The sequence below is a fragment of the Macrotis lagotis genome, chromosome 5 (assembly GCF_037893015.1).
Source record: "Macrotis lagotis isolate mMagLag1 chromosome 5, bilby.v1.9.chrom.fasta, whole genome shotgun sequence".
Lineage (NCBI taxonomy): Eukaryota > Metazoa > Chordata > Mammalia > Peramelemorphia > Peramelidae > Macrotis > Macrotis lagotis.
In genome coordinates this window covers 169,858,529-169,877,821 of record NC_133662.1, presented here as the reverse complement: position 1 = coordinate 169,877,821, position 19,293 = coordinate 169,858,529, and the positions used below count along the sequence as shown (strand labels likewise).

The window sequence follows — 19,293 nt, the reverse complement described above, 5'->3', positions numbered from 1 at the left end:
TTTTTGTTCAGTCTTTCTGTAATGTCTTACTCTCAGTGACTGTTTTAGAGTTTTCTTGGCAAAGAGATTGGAGTGGTTTGCCATTTCCATCTCTCACTCATTTTGCGAATGAGGAGACTGAGGTAAACAGGGTTTGGTGATTTACTGAGGTTCACATAGCTAGTAAATTTGAATTCAGGTCTGACTGTCTTCAGGCCTGGAACACTGCTCCACCTAGTTGCCCCAAGTTAAGGAGAGGCTAGAGAATATATAACATTAATGTTTATCATAGTAATAATTTTATTAATGTTTTATCCTGAAGATCATTATGTTTACTGTCTGACTAGAAAATCATTTAAATCTCTGATCAACTAAGATATTTTCAGGTTTTTAGTAATCCAGTGTTTCTTAATATCATTGAAGCAGATGGGGTTTTATTGACTTTGATATTTGAATAGTTTAAAAAGTACAAATAGAAGAGAGGGGGAAAATATATTAATAATTCAGTCACTAAGCAAATGTTTAATAAATGCTTATTATTTGTCAGGGCAGCTAGATGGTGCTCTGGATAATGTCTGATGGGGAGTCAGGAAGACATCTTCCTGAGTCCAAATCTGACTTCAGATACTAGTTGTGTGACCCTGGGTCAGTCACGTAACCTTGTTTACTTCAGTTTCCTCATATGTAAAATAAACTGGAAAAGGAAATGGCAAGCCACTCCAATATCTTTGTCAAGATAACCCCAAATGGGATCATGAATGGTTGGATATGACTGAAAAAAATGACTGCAAATACACATATACCAGTTACTGTGCTAAGACCTGGGATACAAAGAAAAGGAAAAATATAGTTCTTGCTCTCAAGAATCTCACATTCTAATGGAGGATTTGAGATTCAAACTACTACTGTGCTGTAGAGGATATGTACAGCATAAATGGAAGATAATCTTAGAAGAAAGGAATTGGGAGGAGGGCCTAGAAAGTTCTGAAAGGTGGGATTTAAACTGAGTCTTGAAGGAGACCATGGAAGCCAGAAGCTCGAAATGAGTAGGATGAACATTCCAGACACAGGGAAAAGTCAGTGAAAAAAAATTTTGGTAATAAGTAATGGGATGTTTTGGTTAGTGGGAGCTGGATCAGAGATATATGGAGAGGTGTGTAAAGTTTAAGAAGAATTGAAAGGTAGCAAAAAGTCAGAAAGTTAAACAGAATTTTATATTTCATTTTGGAGGTAACAATGGGCAATTGGAGTTTATTCAATAAAGGGGTAGCCCAACAAATTAGGAGTATTAATGATAGGTGAGATTTCAAATGGAGAGACAGGTAGAAAGTCAGTAGAAACAATAATTAAGCAATATGGTTGGCAGTATAGTCAACTGAGAGTTTTTTTTATTTAAAATAGTTTTGGTAGCATTGAAAAGCAGAAATTGCAATTTTCCTTAGAAGTTTCCATATAATTTTTAGCAATATCAACACTCTTAATAATGTCAATAGTGTGACCACCTTCCAGAAAAGTCCTCCTCCAGCTCATTATTTACAGGTGACCCTGGATTTCAGATAGTGATACCAACAGATTACAAACTCCAGTGCTTCTTGCCTCACAGGAAAAGCTCAGGAGGCAGACTTGACAATGAGTGAATGGCTGAATGGATGGATGGATGGATGATGGATGGATGAATAAGAGTAGTTTTTACAATCTTTTGACTTTATATGGGTAATGAAAGGAAGTATTGAATAATGGATAGAAGTATTCTCAGAGTTAAAAGAGCTTGGATTCAGGTCCTACTTCTGACACATGTTAACTATGTTTATGACCATCGTAACCTCTCTAAGATTATAAATTGTAGAGAAGGTAAGAAGGAAGGTCTGCAGTGGTAGAGGAAGCTAATCACCACATTGATGAATCATAGTGATGAAAACACTGAGCTGAATTTTTAAAAAATATCTAACAACTAATTCTCAGTAATAACATCATGGGCAAACAAAGCACTTGCCTCACCACAATCCTATGAGGCAGAGTGTGCAAAGTTTTATAGTTACACTTTCTTGATTAGAAAACTGAGGCAGAGAGGAATTAAGTGACTTGCTTAAGGTCACACAGACATTATTAAGTGGTGGAACTATGATTCTTAGTTCTTTATTGACTCCATCTCTAGTATTCTTTTCATGACTGCATATTGCCTCTCTTCAGTTTAGATGCTTCTATCCAGAAGTATCAAAAGGCCTAACTAATTAGAGGAATCTAAAGTGATTTTTATCCATAAAGGACAATGCATGAATCTTTATTTTTAAATTCTTATAGAGACAACCAGAAGATCATTACTTTTTCAGGGTGATGCTTGCCTTCCTCTTCTCTCATTTCCTTTTCCTCTTAGGGTGCAGTTTTGCATACCACACAGTAAATCTAATTTTCTTTTTCTCGCCAACTCTTTCCAAGTTTCTTTTGTTCTTTAGGGGCTATAATTATCTTCCATGGGACATCATTAAACTTCTATAATCTCAAAAGGGCTTCCTTTGAATTGTGAAGTGAAAAATGGCAGATGAATTCCCTTCCTGTCTCCCAAAAGCAAAATTTATATTCTAAGTGGAAAACAAACAGCCCCATTCCACTGAGCACAAGGGAAAACTTAGCCAAAAATAAGATAGTGGGGGAGGTAAAGTTAGAGATCATCTCTATACCATGTTTACGACAGCCAAATGCAGGGTCTATTAGTGTTTCGTTGCCTTGTCAGAGGAAGACAATAGCTTGGAGCATGTAGGAGGAAGAGGAATGAGAAGCACCTTCACATGGGTTGATAAACTAGCATGAACTTGGCAATGGCTGACTGCCAACCATATGCCAGAATTGTTATTTTGTTATCATTGCTGATGACATTCAAAGAACAAAAAAATCAGTATATTTTAGCCTTCAACCTTTGACAGTTCTCATTATTATTATTATTATCATCATCATCATCATCATCATTACAAGAAATAATTGACACTTATATGGCTCTTTAGGGTTTGCACTTTGCATACATTATCTTGTTTTTTCCTTAAAACAGTCCTCACAAAGTTGGAAGTACAAGTATTATGATTAACATTTTACAAAATAGAAAATTAAAGCTGAGAGATTTTGGCATTTTCCCTACTGTGAACATAAAAGTTCAAGATCCTAGTCTCACTTGAGATTAGGGGAGTGATCCAGCATCAGATTTTAATATCCCTTCTAATCCTCTGAGTCTGAGATGTCTCCAAAAGACAATTTCTATATCTTCTTCTTTCTTTACAGGCATGAATTGGACAATACTTTAATATGTAGTAATTCTCTATAACCCTGAGATAAACAGGATCAGGCAAGATCTGAGATAGTCTTGAAACTTAAATAGTTTCACTAGAAAGAAGGGAATAAATATTCAAGTGAAAAAGATAAATGTAACATAGGAATAAAAGGTTGAAAGGAGAGGACATGTAGAAGAGAGTGGAAGTGGGTAAAAAGAAGAGATCTACATGCTGGACCTTATTCTCTGTTCTCCCTATACTCTTATTTGGTGATCTTATCACTCCCCTGAGTTCAGTGATCATCTTTATGTTATGATTCCTAGATCTCAATATCTAGCCCTAGTTTCTCTCTTGAACTCCAGTGCTAGCTATATTGCTGGCTACTTATTAGACATCTCATGTTGGATATTCTCAAGCTATCTGGAACACCCCATGTTTAAAACAGAACTATTATCTACCCACCCTCTCCTCCCAGATTTTAAAATTCTCTGTTACCATCAAGAGCATCACCAGATTTGAAACTTCTTTTTCTTCTTCCGCTTCACTCTCATTTATGTAATTTATCCAATCAATTGCTAAAGCTTGTCATTTCTACTTTGTGAACATCTGAAGCAGATTTATCAGGCAGTGGATAGAGTGCCTGCCATGGATTCAACAAGATGTATTCCATTTATATCTGTATATTGTGGAAAGCCCTAAGCATGTTGTGGGCATCATCTATGGTGGTTTTATGGAAGGACATGAACAGAAACCTTCACTTAACTTCTCTGGGGTCTTAGTTCCCTCACTGGTAAAACAAAGGGTTTGAATTCTAAGGTTCTTTTAGCTTTAAAGCTATGATTCTATTAGTTACTTGAAATAGAACAACATTACTACAGAAAGCATCACCATTGGTGAGATCATGGAAAAACATATGTTAATATAAATGGTCTAAATTGAAAACAAACATGCTTTTCTAATTTGAAATCCCTGATTTATTATGCTAGACTTCTGAGGACAGAGTGATTGAGATTTTCTTTTCTTCATTGCTCATTTTTCTATCATAGGAAAATAATTACCCATACTTTTATTTCTCCATTTATAAAATGTGATTCCTTTAACCTGCTTCACAAAGTGCCTAGGACAATAAATGAGATTTTGACTATAAAGTGTCCTCTATGTCCATGAAAATCAACGCTTTATTATTGACATATAAGAATAAGGGCTTGATGAGAAAGGGTAGTAATTGCAATTGAAACACTTGGATTTCAGACAATATCCATTTATCTGGCTTCAGAAAGCAAAGAGAGGTGGAAAAAATTAACATGGCTTCTATTTCAAATGGGAGACAGAAAAGCTGATTACCCTGCCAGCTTTATTGTCTTGGTCATTTTAAGATGATGGGATATAATGAAGTATTTATTCCTAATTAAGTAAAATAAAAAAAAAACACTTCAAAATAAAGTGAAAACTTTGAAATGATTCAGGAAAAATGGTGTGGGAGTGAAAAGAATGATGAATTTGGAGTCAGCAAAACCTAGCTCTTTTACCAAGTATCTGTAAAACCCCTGGATAAGACACTGAATTTTTCTGGGTCTCAGTTTCTCCATTTTAAAAATTAGAGTTTTGGATTACATGGTATTTAAGGTTTTTTATAGATTTAAGTTTATGATATTTTAATTAAGAAAATAAGAAGATATATTAAAGGCTACTAGAGAGATTCTTAAGTGCAATAATCCTATGAGAATCTAGAATCTTTACCTTTAGCTATATGCCCCTTTATCTCTGACACTGCCACCTTCTTGGTGCAGGTCCTTATTGTCTCATTCCTGGTCTATTCCAATAGTCTGTGGGTTCTCTGTCTGAAGTCTCTCCCCACTCCAGTCCATCTTACAATCAGCTGTTATTACTGATTTCCTAAAGTATAATACTGACCATATCTACCCCAGTGCTACCCCATTCTTTGTTCCATCAACTTACGTGACTCCCTATTGTCTCTATGCAAATATAGAATCTTCTATTTTCCTTTTAAATCCCCTCAATCTCTCCTGATACCCTTCAGTCTGTCCAGTCTTCTTGCACATTATTCCCTTCTATTCCTTCTCTCCACCATGCTCTATAATCTTGTGACACTGTCCACTTGTTCCGAACGTATGACATTCCCTCTCTTAACTTTGGGAATTTTTGTTGTCTCCTCATTTCTCCCTCTTCATATTTACCTCCTGGCTTCTGTATCTTCTTTCAAGTCTCAGTATAGTCCTAATTTATACTTGAAACCTCTGTTGGTCTTCTTTAATATTAGTGTTTTCCCTCTGAGATTGCCTTCAAGTTATCCTATATGTATCTTGTTTGCATGGTGTCATGCTCACTGAGAATAGGATTCTCTTTTTTTAAACTTTCTACGAATCCTCAGTGCTTAGTACAGAGGCAGACACATAATAGATACTTAATAAAAGTTTATTGAGTAGACTAGCTGGAAGCGTGTATCTCTTTTTTTTATGGACTTTTAGATCCTATGATCTAGTGTGTTTCATGCTTTCCTTATTATTACACTCTTAATTTCCTGACCTATGGACACCCCCCAAACACCTGCCATTGGAAATATTCCAAATAAAAAATCCAAATATAAAGCATCATATTAAAACATAGTGGCTGACACATAGTAAAGCTGATTGCCTGATTGCCTTTGCTCCCCTCTGTTTATAGTACATCTTTGAAACTCCATGATATAAAAATGTTAATAGTTGAACAGAATGAAGGAAGGAAAGATGTAAAGAAGGAAGAATTGATAGATAACAGAAGGATTTTTTACAGTGCTTATAGTTGAAGAAACTGAGGCACATAGAGATTAAATGACTTGTCCAGGATCATATAATTAGACCAGATTTAAACCTAGGACTTCCCAAATCTAGACTCATTGCTTCAGGCCTATTTGTCTAGAATAGCATTGTGCAAAAATGAGGAACACCTTCAAGCAAATGACTGACTACTATATCAATTGCAGAGAATATTCCTGTTTAGTTAGAGACTGGCCTCTGATTTTCTTTTCAACTCAGAAAGCCTGTGACATTCTTAGCCTAACTCCCAAGATGGTTGCCGTGACTTGTTACTTCTGCCTTGTTGATCTCATCCTTTGTGATGACAGCTGCGCAAAATCTCCCTTGTGTAGCATCTATAGTCAGACTCAGTCAGGAAGAATAATTGTGCCCACATGTAGCTTTGAATGGAGTTTTCTATGTTTGTTCTTCCAAAATTATTAAGGAGAACAGAGTATTTAGGGCCAACCACTGCCCTTAACAATCAAGTTTCATTTAGACAATTAAGAACCATTGTAATGCAAGTACAGTATCTATTTTCTCTATTTAAAAGGAAATGATGAGAACATTCACAATTAATTTTCATAGGGAAAACTTTTTTCCCCTTGAAAAATAACATGTTCTGGATTAAAAAATTCATAGAATCAAAGGCTTGGAAGAAGGGCTAACCCTAATAGAGTTATAAAATAAGATAATTATATTTATCTCTAGTGTCTTCAGCTTCCTTTCCTCCCCTTTGATGAAGATTTCTCTCTGGGGCACAGTGCCCTCATCCTCTGCCCACTAAGAAAACCTGCTTTTTTGAAAGCTTAGGAAACTTATTTATCTGGAAGTAATACTTTATGCAAATATTTGTATTAACTAGAGATTAGTACTATAAGTTAAGGAAACTGAGGTAAAATTTAGGCATTATCAAGTAAGGCAGATAGTTTGAGGAGAGCCATAGTGGTTTCCTGATTTGTGAGGTTCGCTCTTAACTGAAAGGGACCTTTCAAGATCATTCATTGAATTTCTCTCAGTTACTATCCTCAGATAACCTCCATCCCAGGATGATGAGAATCAGTCAGAAAATACATATTGCATACCACTGTTGTGCACAGCACCGTTTTCTATTTTTATGAGCTTCCTAGATAAAAGTGTTACACAACCTCTATTTTGAAGAGATTTTAGTGCTTAGCAATTTGGTTAATTCTTTTTTTTTCAAAAGTTTTAGTAATTCAGAAGATTCAATATTAAATTAGTGTGATTTATTGATGAATCCTGGGCAGTTAGGTGATACATTGGACAGGACCGTAGACTTGGAATCAGGAAATGTGACCTTAGAGTAGTGTGACCCTTGGCAAGTCATTTTATTTTTAATATTCTCAATTTTCCCACTGCTAAATGGAAATAATACAGCACCTATCTCAAAGGTTGTGCTTTGTGTTGTAAGGATCAAGTGAGATAATATTTGTAAAGAATACAGTGACTGATACATTGTAGATTCATTATAAATGCATGGTTTATTGAGAGAACTGGTGTTAAGCTTGGAGAGGACTTAGGAAGTAAATGATAGTTATGTTCAAGTTCTGAATAGGTTGTCCTACTGAGGAAAGATTAGGTGTTTTTTTCTCTGTGACTTAAGATGATAGAACCAAGATTAAGGGATAGAAATTATCAACTCAAAATTAAATTTAAAATCAGGAAACATTTTTCTTAACACTTTAAAGATTCTTCCTTCTTAGAAGTCTTCAAGCAGAATCTGGACAAGTTTGTTATGGTGGTGATATGCTATATATAGTCACATGATCTCTGCTCTTTTCTCACTCTCCAAATCAGTGATTCTATATGATTATTGTTTTTCTTTATAGAACAGACAAAAGTTCCTGAAGATGATGAAATGGAAAAACTATACAAATCTCTAGAACAAGCCAGTTTATCTCCTATTGGGGATCGACGACCTTCAACCAAAAAGGAGTTGAGGAAATCTTTTGTCAAACGGAGCAAAAATCCATCCATCAATGAGAAACTCCACAAAATCCGGACATTGAATAGCACATTAAAGGTAAAACTGGTGTTAAGAAGGTCTGATAGGATGTTTAGCTCTAGGGGGATGTATATCTAGTGATCGGGGAGCTCAAACTGAAAATTTTTAAGAATTTTTAATCCTGAGGGTTTTGTGAGAGTGTGTATCAGGCAGTTAATTAGTGTAGTGAATTGAGGAAGAACTGATTTCAAATCTTTCTTTATGCCTTAACTAGCTTTGTGATGCTAACCTCTTTCAACTTTAGTTGCCTTAGCTGTAAAAATAACACCCACAGGGTTATTTTGAAGACCAAAGGAGCTAACTTGTAAGACACATTTGCACAGATGAGAGAAATAAATGCTATATAAATATATGTATAAATTATACATACAGTTGAATATGCATAAATTAGATGTGCATATAACATATGTTTATGATATAGATAGACACAATGACCACTCTTCAATAATCCATGCTTAATATAGTCATTTTGATAAAAGAATCCCAATATATGCCATTGGTTTCTCTCATTCACTTGCTATAGGAAGCATTTTGTTGTTCTGTCATGTCTGACTTTACATTACACTGTGGACTGTACTATCCATGTTGTTTCTTGACAAAGGTACTGGAGTCTTTTGCTATTTTCTTTTCCAAGGGATTAAGGCAAACAGAGGTTAAGTTATTGCCCGAGGTCACACATATCTAGTTTCTGGATTTGAACTCAGGGCTTTCCGACTCCAGACCCAGCATTCTATGCAATGGGCTTTCTATCTAGGAGACATAAGAGTTACATTAGGTTCATAAATAAATTAGAGATTAACAACAGGGTGTAGTGGACAGAGAGATGCTTCTGATATGTACTGGCTGGGCCCACAATTCAGAGGTACAAAGAAGATTCAGATTTATATTGGTATAAGTTCCTCACAAGAGTTCTTTATTCCAATAAAATCACAGTTGAGTCCAAAAAGTCAAATAAAACAAAAATAAATGGGTTATAATGTATGGGATGCTGATTTCTCTACTAAAGGAGACCATTTTATGTCATGTCATTAAAACTTTCTAGGAATGTAAGTATAGGTGTATCTGTTATGTTCTGACCATTGTCATATTGGTGCCACTAATTGAAGTTGTTTAAAACTGGGGAATTTGAATGAAAGCAGTATAGTGAAATGTATACATGTGTGATCATGGAGAAGCAGATGTTTTCATGACATGCTAACAATACACAGGATATACTGGGGTTATTTTGGGTCCTCCTGTAACTAAAATGGTTCTTTAATAGCAATGACATCCTGCTTCCACATCGGCAAAATACCATGAATTGAAGTCTTGGGGACTTTGTTAAACACTCCCTGGAGTGAGAGCAAACGTTTAAATTCTGGAAAGCTTTGATAGATCAGCTTGTTTATTTCTATTTTTCAATCTGTTTTAGCATCATGCATCATGAGTGGGCTACCAGGAAGTCTTGTAGCAGTACAATGATATGAAACAGCAGAGTGAGGGACTTAGTGGATATTAAACAGGCTTCCCATGTTGGTCAACAAAAGATTAAATCATCCTAAAATATCTATTTGGAATTTTTTTCCCTTTGTAGTGAGACTAGGAGAGAAGACTTTGGAAGGGTATTGTAAAAACTAAGATTTTGATATTTATTATCTCTAAAATGAGATGATTGCTCACCCTTTGCCAAACTATGTCCTGATTTACTCCCACCATCTGCTTCCCTTGTTCCGGTAGACTTGAGGAAGTTATACAAATCTCCACTATAAATTCCTGTTCTGCAAACTCATTGAATTCTTGTCTACTTTATAAGGTAACCATTATACTGATAATGATTCAATTTTTATATAGTACTTTACCTCATACTTCTATAGGAGCAAATTGAGGTGTTAAATGACTTGCTCACAATTGTAGTTAATAATTGTTGAGACAGATAAGTCCACATCTTCCAACTCCAAATCTAGTGATTTCTGTCCTTGGTAATACTCTCCTGCCCCATAAGGTTATTGAAATGTGTAATTTATGTATCCCAGTTTGACCACAAGTATATCTAAAATCTTTAAAACAAGCTGGAGAAGGAAATGCAAAAGTACTTTAGTATTGTTGTCAAGAAAACCAAAAACAGAATTATGGAGAGTTGGACATGTCTGAAAACTGACTTAACACACACATCTAAATCTTTGTTATAGTAAGGATTAGTTGCAGGATCATTTTGTGGGTCTGTTTTCTTCCAGTGAATATTTATCTTCCAGGGAAGATAGAAACCTCTTTAACAGACAGATTGTACAGTGGAAGGAGTCTGCAAGACTGATTCGAATCTGGCCCAAAAGGCTGTGTGAATTATGGCAAGTTGCTTAATTTCAATTTACCTCAGTTTCCTTACCTGTACAGTGGGGATTTGAGGACAAAATGAAATATTTGTTAAAATACTTTGCAAACCTTAAAGGGCTATATAAATGTTTGTTTCATTGTTGTTGTTGATGATGATGATGATGTAAGAGTCTCTGGAACTATTTCTAGAGTGGAATAATGTAGTAATTGTCCCCTTTATTGAGGTAATTATCTCCTGTAAATTACTATCTTCAATAGACCTCCATAAGACTTAGTTCCAACTCTGGTCATCAGATGTTCTGGTAAATAAATAAAAATAAATAAAAACAACCAATGAAACAAATAAATAAGTGTAGCAAACCATACTCTATTGCCCCTGCCTCCACCCCTCTCCCTTCTGTAATGAATCTTTTCTTTTGACTTGGTATAAACTACCACTCACTCTGCAGAAGTATATGAGAAACTATTTCCAAAGCTACCTCAGGCCATGTTGAAATGAGGAATGTATATAATTGTTTGACTACAGTCTGATATGTAGCAAGCCTTACTATTCATGCTCATTAGGCATGAGGATTTATGACAGTTTAGAAAGTGGCTACAAAACCTTAGCATAAAAGCTTATAAAGAACTTATAGTACAAGATGAACTTATTTTTCACTGCTTTATTTCAGTGAAGAAGAAAGCCCTTTTTTAAAACCTCGCTGTGGTATGCTGGTGACTCTGGATTCTCATAGGCAATGCTAATTGAATACAATTTTCACCAAACTGGAAAGAATTCTATGATACGCTATGGGGTTTTCACTGACAGATCATATCTACTGAGCGAAGGGAAGATTCATATTACCGCAATAAGAGAGTTTCATCATCAGAAGTGCAACAACTCTAGAAAATACTTTTTTTCTGGCATAGTAACTCTTGAAGTACCACAGAAAAGCTCTATAAAATGAGTGATTTGTCTAGTCTTCAGAATTAGCAGCTCAAGTATGAACAAGGTATACATAGCAGAGAGTTTCATGAAGAAACAAGGAAATTGCTAAAAGTAATAGTTCATATTACCCATAGGCACATTCCAGCAAAAAAAGACAAATCATTGCACTGACTAAAAACTGGAAAATAACTTTTAAAGAAAGTTATTCCAGGAAGTTGGAAGAATTTAAAGACATTTCCAAGAGATATTAATATATACATATACATATATACATATATATATATATAATTTTTGATGACTTTTAGGTTTTTTAGTTTTCAACTCATCAGTGATGATTTGATTACTTGACTAAACCATTGTAGGACTAACTAAAACCCTCACTATAGAAGCCTGCTCACCCATAATGAAGGATTAACCTCAAATACTCAGTAGTGGAAGACATTAGGTCTCAAATCCAACTGGAGGTCGAATATCTGACTTGTGAAATTAAAATCAAACGTTTTTTCTTCTCAGCTTTGAAAACTCTACTAAAATTCTTGACTGTTTGCCAGAAAATCAGGTACAACATTGAATAGTGAAAAAAAAAAACATCTTTACTCAATCATCTTGAACTTAGAATCATATATCAGGGTATTCATTCCATAAATATTGCCAGCTCTCATAGGAGGTATTCTAGGAAAGAAGCCTAAATTACGATTTTTTCAATCACTTCTTTCTTTAATCCCTTTTGACTCTTTCCCTTTTGACCTATTAAAAACAAAACAAAACAAAGCACAGAGATGAGAGAAATATATTGGAGGTTGTTTAGTAGAATATAAGGTATTTTTTAATGTGAATTTTGGACCCAACAGAGAAGTATTACTTCCACCCCTTACATTATAGTTATGTTTGGAATTGAGTTGAATACTTTAAAACATAAAACAATATTTTGCCAAATTTCCAAAAAAGCTAGATATTTTAAGAATAAAGTATTAAGTTCTTTAAGGAATAGAAATATCTTCTGAACAATGTAACATCCTTGACAGAAACAATTAATAGGCATTTATTAAGGAATTGCTACCTACCCGGCTACCTGGCAACATGATGATATAGATCTCTCTCTCTCTCTCTCTCTCTCTCTCTCTCTCTCTCTCATACATACATACATACATATATATACCTATATATCTATATCTATACACACACACACACAAAACATGTACAGAATTGATATAACATAATCTTGGGTAAGGATGGTGTTTACATCTGGGCCCCAGTATTCTCTTCTACAAAATGAGGGAAGTGGTTCTAAAAATTTCTAAGATCCATTCAAGTTGCAAATCCTCTAGTCCTATTGTATCCAAAGTCCTAGGGAAGATAGAAAGATGAGAAGGAGCCTACATGCTAGAACATGAAAGTTAACCAGAATTCCCCATCTTTTTCTAAATAAAAAAAATTAAGTATGATAATTACTTAGGAGGGACAAACTGTGCTTCCCTTAAAAAAATAAGTCTTCTAGGTCTCTTCAGATGTTACCTTTTATGTATATGAATTCAAACCAGAGATTTAGAATTGGAAAAGACCTGAAAGGTCATCATCTTGTTCAACTGCCCTTTCCCTTTCAGAGATGAAGAAATGGAGATTGAAAAAAAGGACAGTGTTCAATCACAGACAGTAAATGGAAGATGAAAAATTTGAGTGTTATATTTCTGATTTTAAATCAAGTTACTTATTAGTTGTTTAAGCTCCTGCCCAAATTTAACTTGCCTGCCTGTTGTCACTTTAAGTTTTCAACTGTGCTCTTTTCCTTTTACTACTTTTAGGCCAATTATGACTTTTCAGCTTCAATTCATCAACTCATCTCTCCATTTCTCATTCAAAAATCTGAAATAATAGCTTACATTTAGGTTGCAGAGTTGAGGGAATAATGGATTGAGAGTCAGGAAGACCTGAATTCATATCTAGCTTTAGACCTTAGGCATGTCACTTGTTAGACCCTAGGCATGTCACTTAATCTTATATGCCTCAGTTTCCTCATAGGTAAAATGGGAACAATAGTACCCATCTACCAGGTTGTTTTAAGATAAAATGAGATAACATTTGTAAGTGCTTTCCAAACCCTACAATACTATATAAAATCCAATTATTGTCATTTTTGTGGACAGTTAGGTGGCACAGTGTTTAGAGTATTAGACCTGGAGTCTGGAAGACTCCAATTCCTGAGTTCAAATCAGACTTCAGGCAGTTACTAGCTGTGTGACCCCAGGCTAGTCACTTAACCCAGTTTGCCTTGATCTGTAAAATGAACTGGAGAAGGAAATGGCAAACCACTAGAAGATCTTTTCCAGGAAAATCTCAACATGGAGTCATGGACACTTGGACATGACTAAACAACAAGACAGCAAGTTAGGAGACAAGGGTGATTTTTTTTTTTAAATGGTTCTGTTTTCCTAGAACTTCAATGGAGAACTGGGAGGAGCTATGGGATACCTACAACTAGCAATGATATAGAATAGAAAATATGATGTTGAACATATGGCATTCCTGATGGGGGGGGGAGGGATTTACTGCTTTGTGAAGGAATGGATTGAGTTATGTCTTGAAGGACCTATAGTATTTCAACAAGTGTTGCTTGGATTAGGGCATGTGTGAGGCCAGAATGAGACAGTGCTGATTAACACTACTAGAAAATCAATTGAAGGTTCATGTTTTACTGATGACGGGACAATAGCATCATCTTGGAAAGTATGGTTACTTATGATAGCGGATGTGATTTATAACATATTTTGTATTATTTTAGCTTATAATGGGATGATCCCTATATCTTTTGTATTCTTATGTGATTCTTATCACAAGGCAAATATACAGTTCATATTAAAAATGACTTGCTGATGGTTTTTGAATAATTGATAAATTTTTATGTATTATTAGCCAATTAAACCTGGAGTAACTAGATGGAATTAGTACTAACTTTATTTTATCTCTAGGGGCTAATACGCAGTTCATGCATTAAAGTATTAAATAATTTTAAGGCATACAATTTTTTCTTGGCTGTTACTGGTCATTTATATTCACTTATAAATTTACCATTTCTTCTTCTCATCATTGTACGCCACACAAAGGTCTTTCCCTACCTTCTCTTTTTTCCTATCTCAGATGGAGATGGTCTTTCCTTTGCTAAGACTAATCCCTTCAACATGAACTCTTGATCTGATGATTTCTGTCTTCTCCAGCATAACCCCACTTTCTAATCTTTAGTCTCTCATTGACTACTTTGCCACCCACAATGTTTGTGTCTATCTTATTCTTTAAAAAATAAAATAAAAACCTTACTAATCATAATCCTATATTTCTGTTCTTTTTTCTTTAGAAGTTCACTTCACTCATGGATTATTATTTCTTACGTTAGAGGTACCCTCCATTCCTAAAACTTATATCAAATTATCTGGTTCCACTCAGAATTACCAATTTAAGGAGGAAGTCCAGATCACAGAAGTCTTCATCCCTCAATATTTTCTCAAGACTTTCTTTGCGTCTGATACATCCTTCCTCATTCCTCCCCCTTTTGTTTCATTTTATGTATTGTTTTCACACTCCTTATGGAAAGAGACTGTCTCTCTGCATCTCTTTACATTTCCATTGCTTAGTACAGTATCTGTCCATTGTAAACAGTAAAGGTTGATTGACTTGACTTAACTGTTGGACTCTACTCTCTTTATCAGTCAATCTCCTTAAAAACCTTCTATATTAGGATAAATGCTTTCACTTCCTCTTTATCAGTTTTATCAAATGATCAGTTATCATAGATTGAATTCTCATTCTATGCAGATGATTCCTATATGTATGTGTGTGTGTATATATATATATATATATATATATATATATATATACATATAATCTTAGTCTTTCTTTTGAATTCAAGGCAATCTTGAATTGTCTTTTGCACATCTTGAACAGTAACTTGAAACTTGAGCATGTCTAAAACAGAACTCATTATCTTTTACCAGAACAGCCCTTTTCACTTCTGAACTTATTTATTGCTGTTTAGGTTACCCTTATTATTCAGGTTACTCCTGCAGCTTTAGTGTCATCTCAGATTCTCACTCCACATATCCATCCTGTTGCCAAATCTTTTCATTTCTATGTTCCCAACATCTCTGATTTCCTTCACTTAGGTAGTTACCATGATAATTCAGTCACTCTATCATCACATACCTGATCTATTGAAATAGCTTCTTTGTCTCCTGTCTCTCCCAAGTCCATTCTATTTTCCACTCAGCTGCCAAAGGAATTTTCCTAAAACTAGGAAAAGCATGATATCCTGTTTCCACCCCAACCCCTTCAGTAAATTCCAATGACTCCCTAACATCCTCAAAATTAAATAGAAAGTCCTCTATTGGCATTTAAAGCCCTTCACAGTCTGTCCCCTTCCTACCTTTCCAGTCTTAAATTTTACTTCCCTTCACAACTTCTATTTCTGTACATTTCCTCTAACCTGCTTACTATTCTTTATACAAAGTACTCCTCCTTTTTTCCATGAGTTTGCATCAACTGCCCTAAAACTTTCCCTCCTCACATTTACTTATTAATTTCTTTGACTCCCTTCAAGAACCAGCTCAAACTCCACCTCCTGAATGGAGCCTTTCCCAGGCTCCCTTGATGATAATACTGTGTCTTCTGAGATTACCTTCCAACTACTCTCTAAATCTCTTTTCTATATAGAGTCCTCTTCATGTTATCTCCCTGATTAGAGTGTGGATTCTTTGGGGGCAGGGACATTTTTGCTTTTCTCTTTTATTCTCATCACTTAGCACAGTATTTAATAAGGATAATATTTTTTCAAAGGACCAATCCTGGCTCCTTGGATTGTATGGGAAACGTGACTCCATTTTTTTTTCTCCTTTGCCAGTGTAAAGAACATGACTTAGCCACGATTAACCAGTTGTTGGAAGATCCGAAGCTGACGGCAAAGAAGTACAGAGAATGGAAGAGGACAAATAGCTTGTTGGTTCAGGAGATCTATCAGCAGCAGAGTACAAAGACTGCTACTGAAGGACCTTTCCTGGAGCCTGAAGAACAACCTTCCTTTACCCGTATTGAAAGTTCTATTTGAGATCAAGTCAGAACTCTCTCCCTAGCTTGTTTTATCCTCAGCAACCCTTTAAGCTGCTACAAAATCTCACATTTTTCCTTAAAAGGAGACCTAAAAACTATTCCCCAGGACCTCAAATATGGCCTGATAAGGCAACTTCACGGGAAGCAAATTAACTATTGCATGGAATCCCTAGTGCAAATGACAGTGTTTTCTTTTGATGAATCAATCAATTTAATTCAGGTGTATGTGATCAAGGGTCTGCTATGTATTAGGTGGTATAAGAGGTGAAGAAGTGAGGAGGGGTGGAGAAATGAGATTCATATGATAGGACTTGCTTTCAAGGAACATATAGCAACAGTCTGGAATAGGGAAGGGATTCACAAGTGATTTTCATAATTGCATGATTCAATCCCTTGCTAACAGGAAGAGAACGTCAAAAAAGAATATACATGGTTTTTCTTGTTGGGTTGCCATCTTTCCCATGTTACTTTTAGATGGGAGGAATATAGTATAAATGCTTTTTTGGGGTTGTTGTTATTTAAGTCAGAATCTTGTCTTTTGGAGTTGCAGATCACCAATCTCATTTCCGCATCCACTTAAAGGGAATACATTGGCATTTAAAAAAAAGAGAGACTCAGAAGAGAGCTATTCCATGGGAGCAATGTTCTATCATTTATGGACTCTAAGGACTACTTGACATTTTCAGATTTCACACTGGTTGGGGGAATTATACAGCATGTGGAGAGATGTTGCTTGTGCCACTTGGGGACATCTGTTTTTCTGACTTTTTTCATCAACTGCAGGACTTAACCATGTATCAAGAAAGGTGTGTCTGCTGCCTTTAGACTTGACTATGGTACAACTACAGAATTTGTATTTGTGTCCAGGTGCCTGAGGATTCACACAGCGAGTATATTTTTGGCACCTGAAGTTCTTCAATTTCTTTATTCAAAGGAATGAAAAAAAATTGAGCTGATTCATAGTTGCTTTTATTTTTGTAAGGTTATCTGTCACTTTATGGCTAATGTGAATATATATAGCTATGTACATATAAATATGTATATGTTTGTTATTTAAATCTATTTATAGAAGTCCAGATTACCAGTGTTAATAAGTTCATGCTATTTTCCCCCTCATTGAATAGCCTACATGTTCTAAGTAGGAGCATTTTTAATTTGAGGAAAAAAGGGGATACTAGTGAATTGTTTCAGTCATTCTGCTGCATAAACTGTGAAGTCTGAAGTATTTTTAGGAAACTTATGGGATATGGATATATACATATATATATACATATATATATGTACATATATATATGTACATATATATATATATATATATATATATATATATATATATAGACATGCCAAGTATGTTGTTTGATCACTTTATCTTCCAATATAGCAGTATAATGGAAAGCACACTGTCCCAGTAATCAGAAGATCTAGATTCAGGATAGGATCCTATCATAATATTAGCCATGGAATCTTGACCAAGTCACTCATCTTCTCTTAGTCAGTTTTCTCATCTGTGGAATGGGAGTTAGGAATGGTGGATTAGACAGTCTCTAAAGTCCCTTCCAACTTCAACATTTCCTGATTCTCTTTCCTCAATTATACATGTAGTGACATTCACAGAATCATCAAATCTAGGGTTAGAAGGAACCTCAGAGAAGCTCTAGGTCCAAACCACAGTTGAATAAGAAACCTTTCTATAATATAACTAGGAAGACATCCTTTCACCTTTGCTTAATAAAGGCATCCAGTGATGGGACACCAACTGCTTCCTGAAAAACAACTCATTCTATGGTGCAAGAGTTCTGGTGGATAGGAAGTTTTATATTTCATGAGACTGGCCATCTCTTTTTAATTCCCATCCATTTATCCTTGTTCTGACCCTGGGGACAAATGGAAAAACTAATATCTCATCTATTTGATATCCCTTTATATATTTGAAGAGAGATACCAAGAATTTGTAAAAAGGAATCAAATTTTAATTTAAAATTATTTAAATTGGGAAATTTTGACTATAGAGGTCTTAGAATTCATATTTTCATATAATTCTGTCATTCAAAAATAAGAATTCTATGATTTGCTTCATTGTAAAGAATTGATTCTTTTAATCATCTCTCACATTGCTAAGTGTGTATATATATATATACACACACACATATACATATATATATAAAGAGAGAGATCAGCTATGAATATGTTATATGTAATTGTACTGGTTATATATATGTACACATGTGTATATAAAATGTGTATATGTATATATTCAATTAGATATTTGTGTGTATATACAAACACACATACAAATACCAAACAGATGCAAACAATCCAAGAATAACATACTGATTAATATGTGTTATAAATGCTAGTATTTCCTGTTAAAGATGAATTTAGTTTATTAGAGGGAGAAAATGAGGGGGAAAAAAGCTGCTTCATTTAGGAACTGCTCACTAGGAGAACAACCATGACTCATTTTGGTCTCACATCAAGCAGATCACTGAAATGACACATTCTATTTCATTACCTAAACATTTGGCTTAACATTAAAAATTTAAGGAAACTCATGAACTATATCAGTTAAATGCAAACAATTAAAATAACTTCAAGCTCCATTCGGTTTAATTTATTGACTTTAAAGATGAAGCATTATTATTGTGAAAAGGAAAAGGAAAAAACTCTGTAAAATACAGTTATGGTGATAGAAATGACAAAAGGATGAGAAATACTTGTTCTGTCATGCATATAAATTTCCATCTTTCACTGTAGGGTTTTAATAATAAATAAGTGCTATGAGGCATTCCCATTGACCTTTTAGTATGAACTCTCATGCCACCATTGAAATTGAAGAGAGGAAAAGGTTCATTATTCAGCCAAATATTTCAAAGATTTTCAAAAGTCATTTGTGATACAGTC

General features: G+C 34.8%; 1 protein-coding gene across 12 annotated transcripts in view; it reads left to right on the top strand.

The window, feature by feature from the left end:
- The window catches only part of IPCEF1 (interaction protein for cytohesin exchange factors 1), a 244,200-nt gene extending 226,532 nt beyond the window's left edge, over positions 1–17,668 (top strand). For all 12 annotated transcript variants that reach the window (XM_074187870.1, XM_074187868.1, XM_074187873.1 and 9 more), the window contains 2 exons: positions 7,885–8,078; positions 16,187–17,668. In XM_074187870.1, the coding sequence (XP_074043971.1) occupies positions 7,885–8,078; positions 16,187–16,390 (398 nt within the window). In that variant the 3' untranslated portion in view covers positions 16,391–17,668. The remainder of the gene's footprint in view (positions 1–7,884; positions 8,079–16,186) is intronic.
- Positions 17,669–19,293: the final 1,625 nt, after the last annotated feature.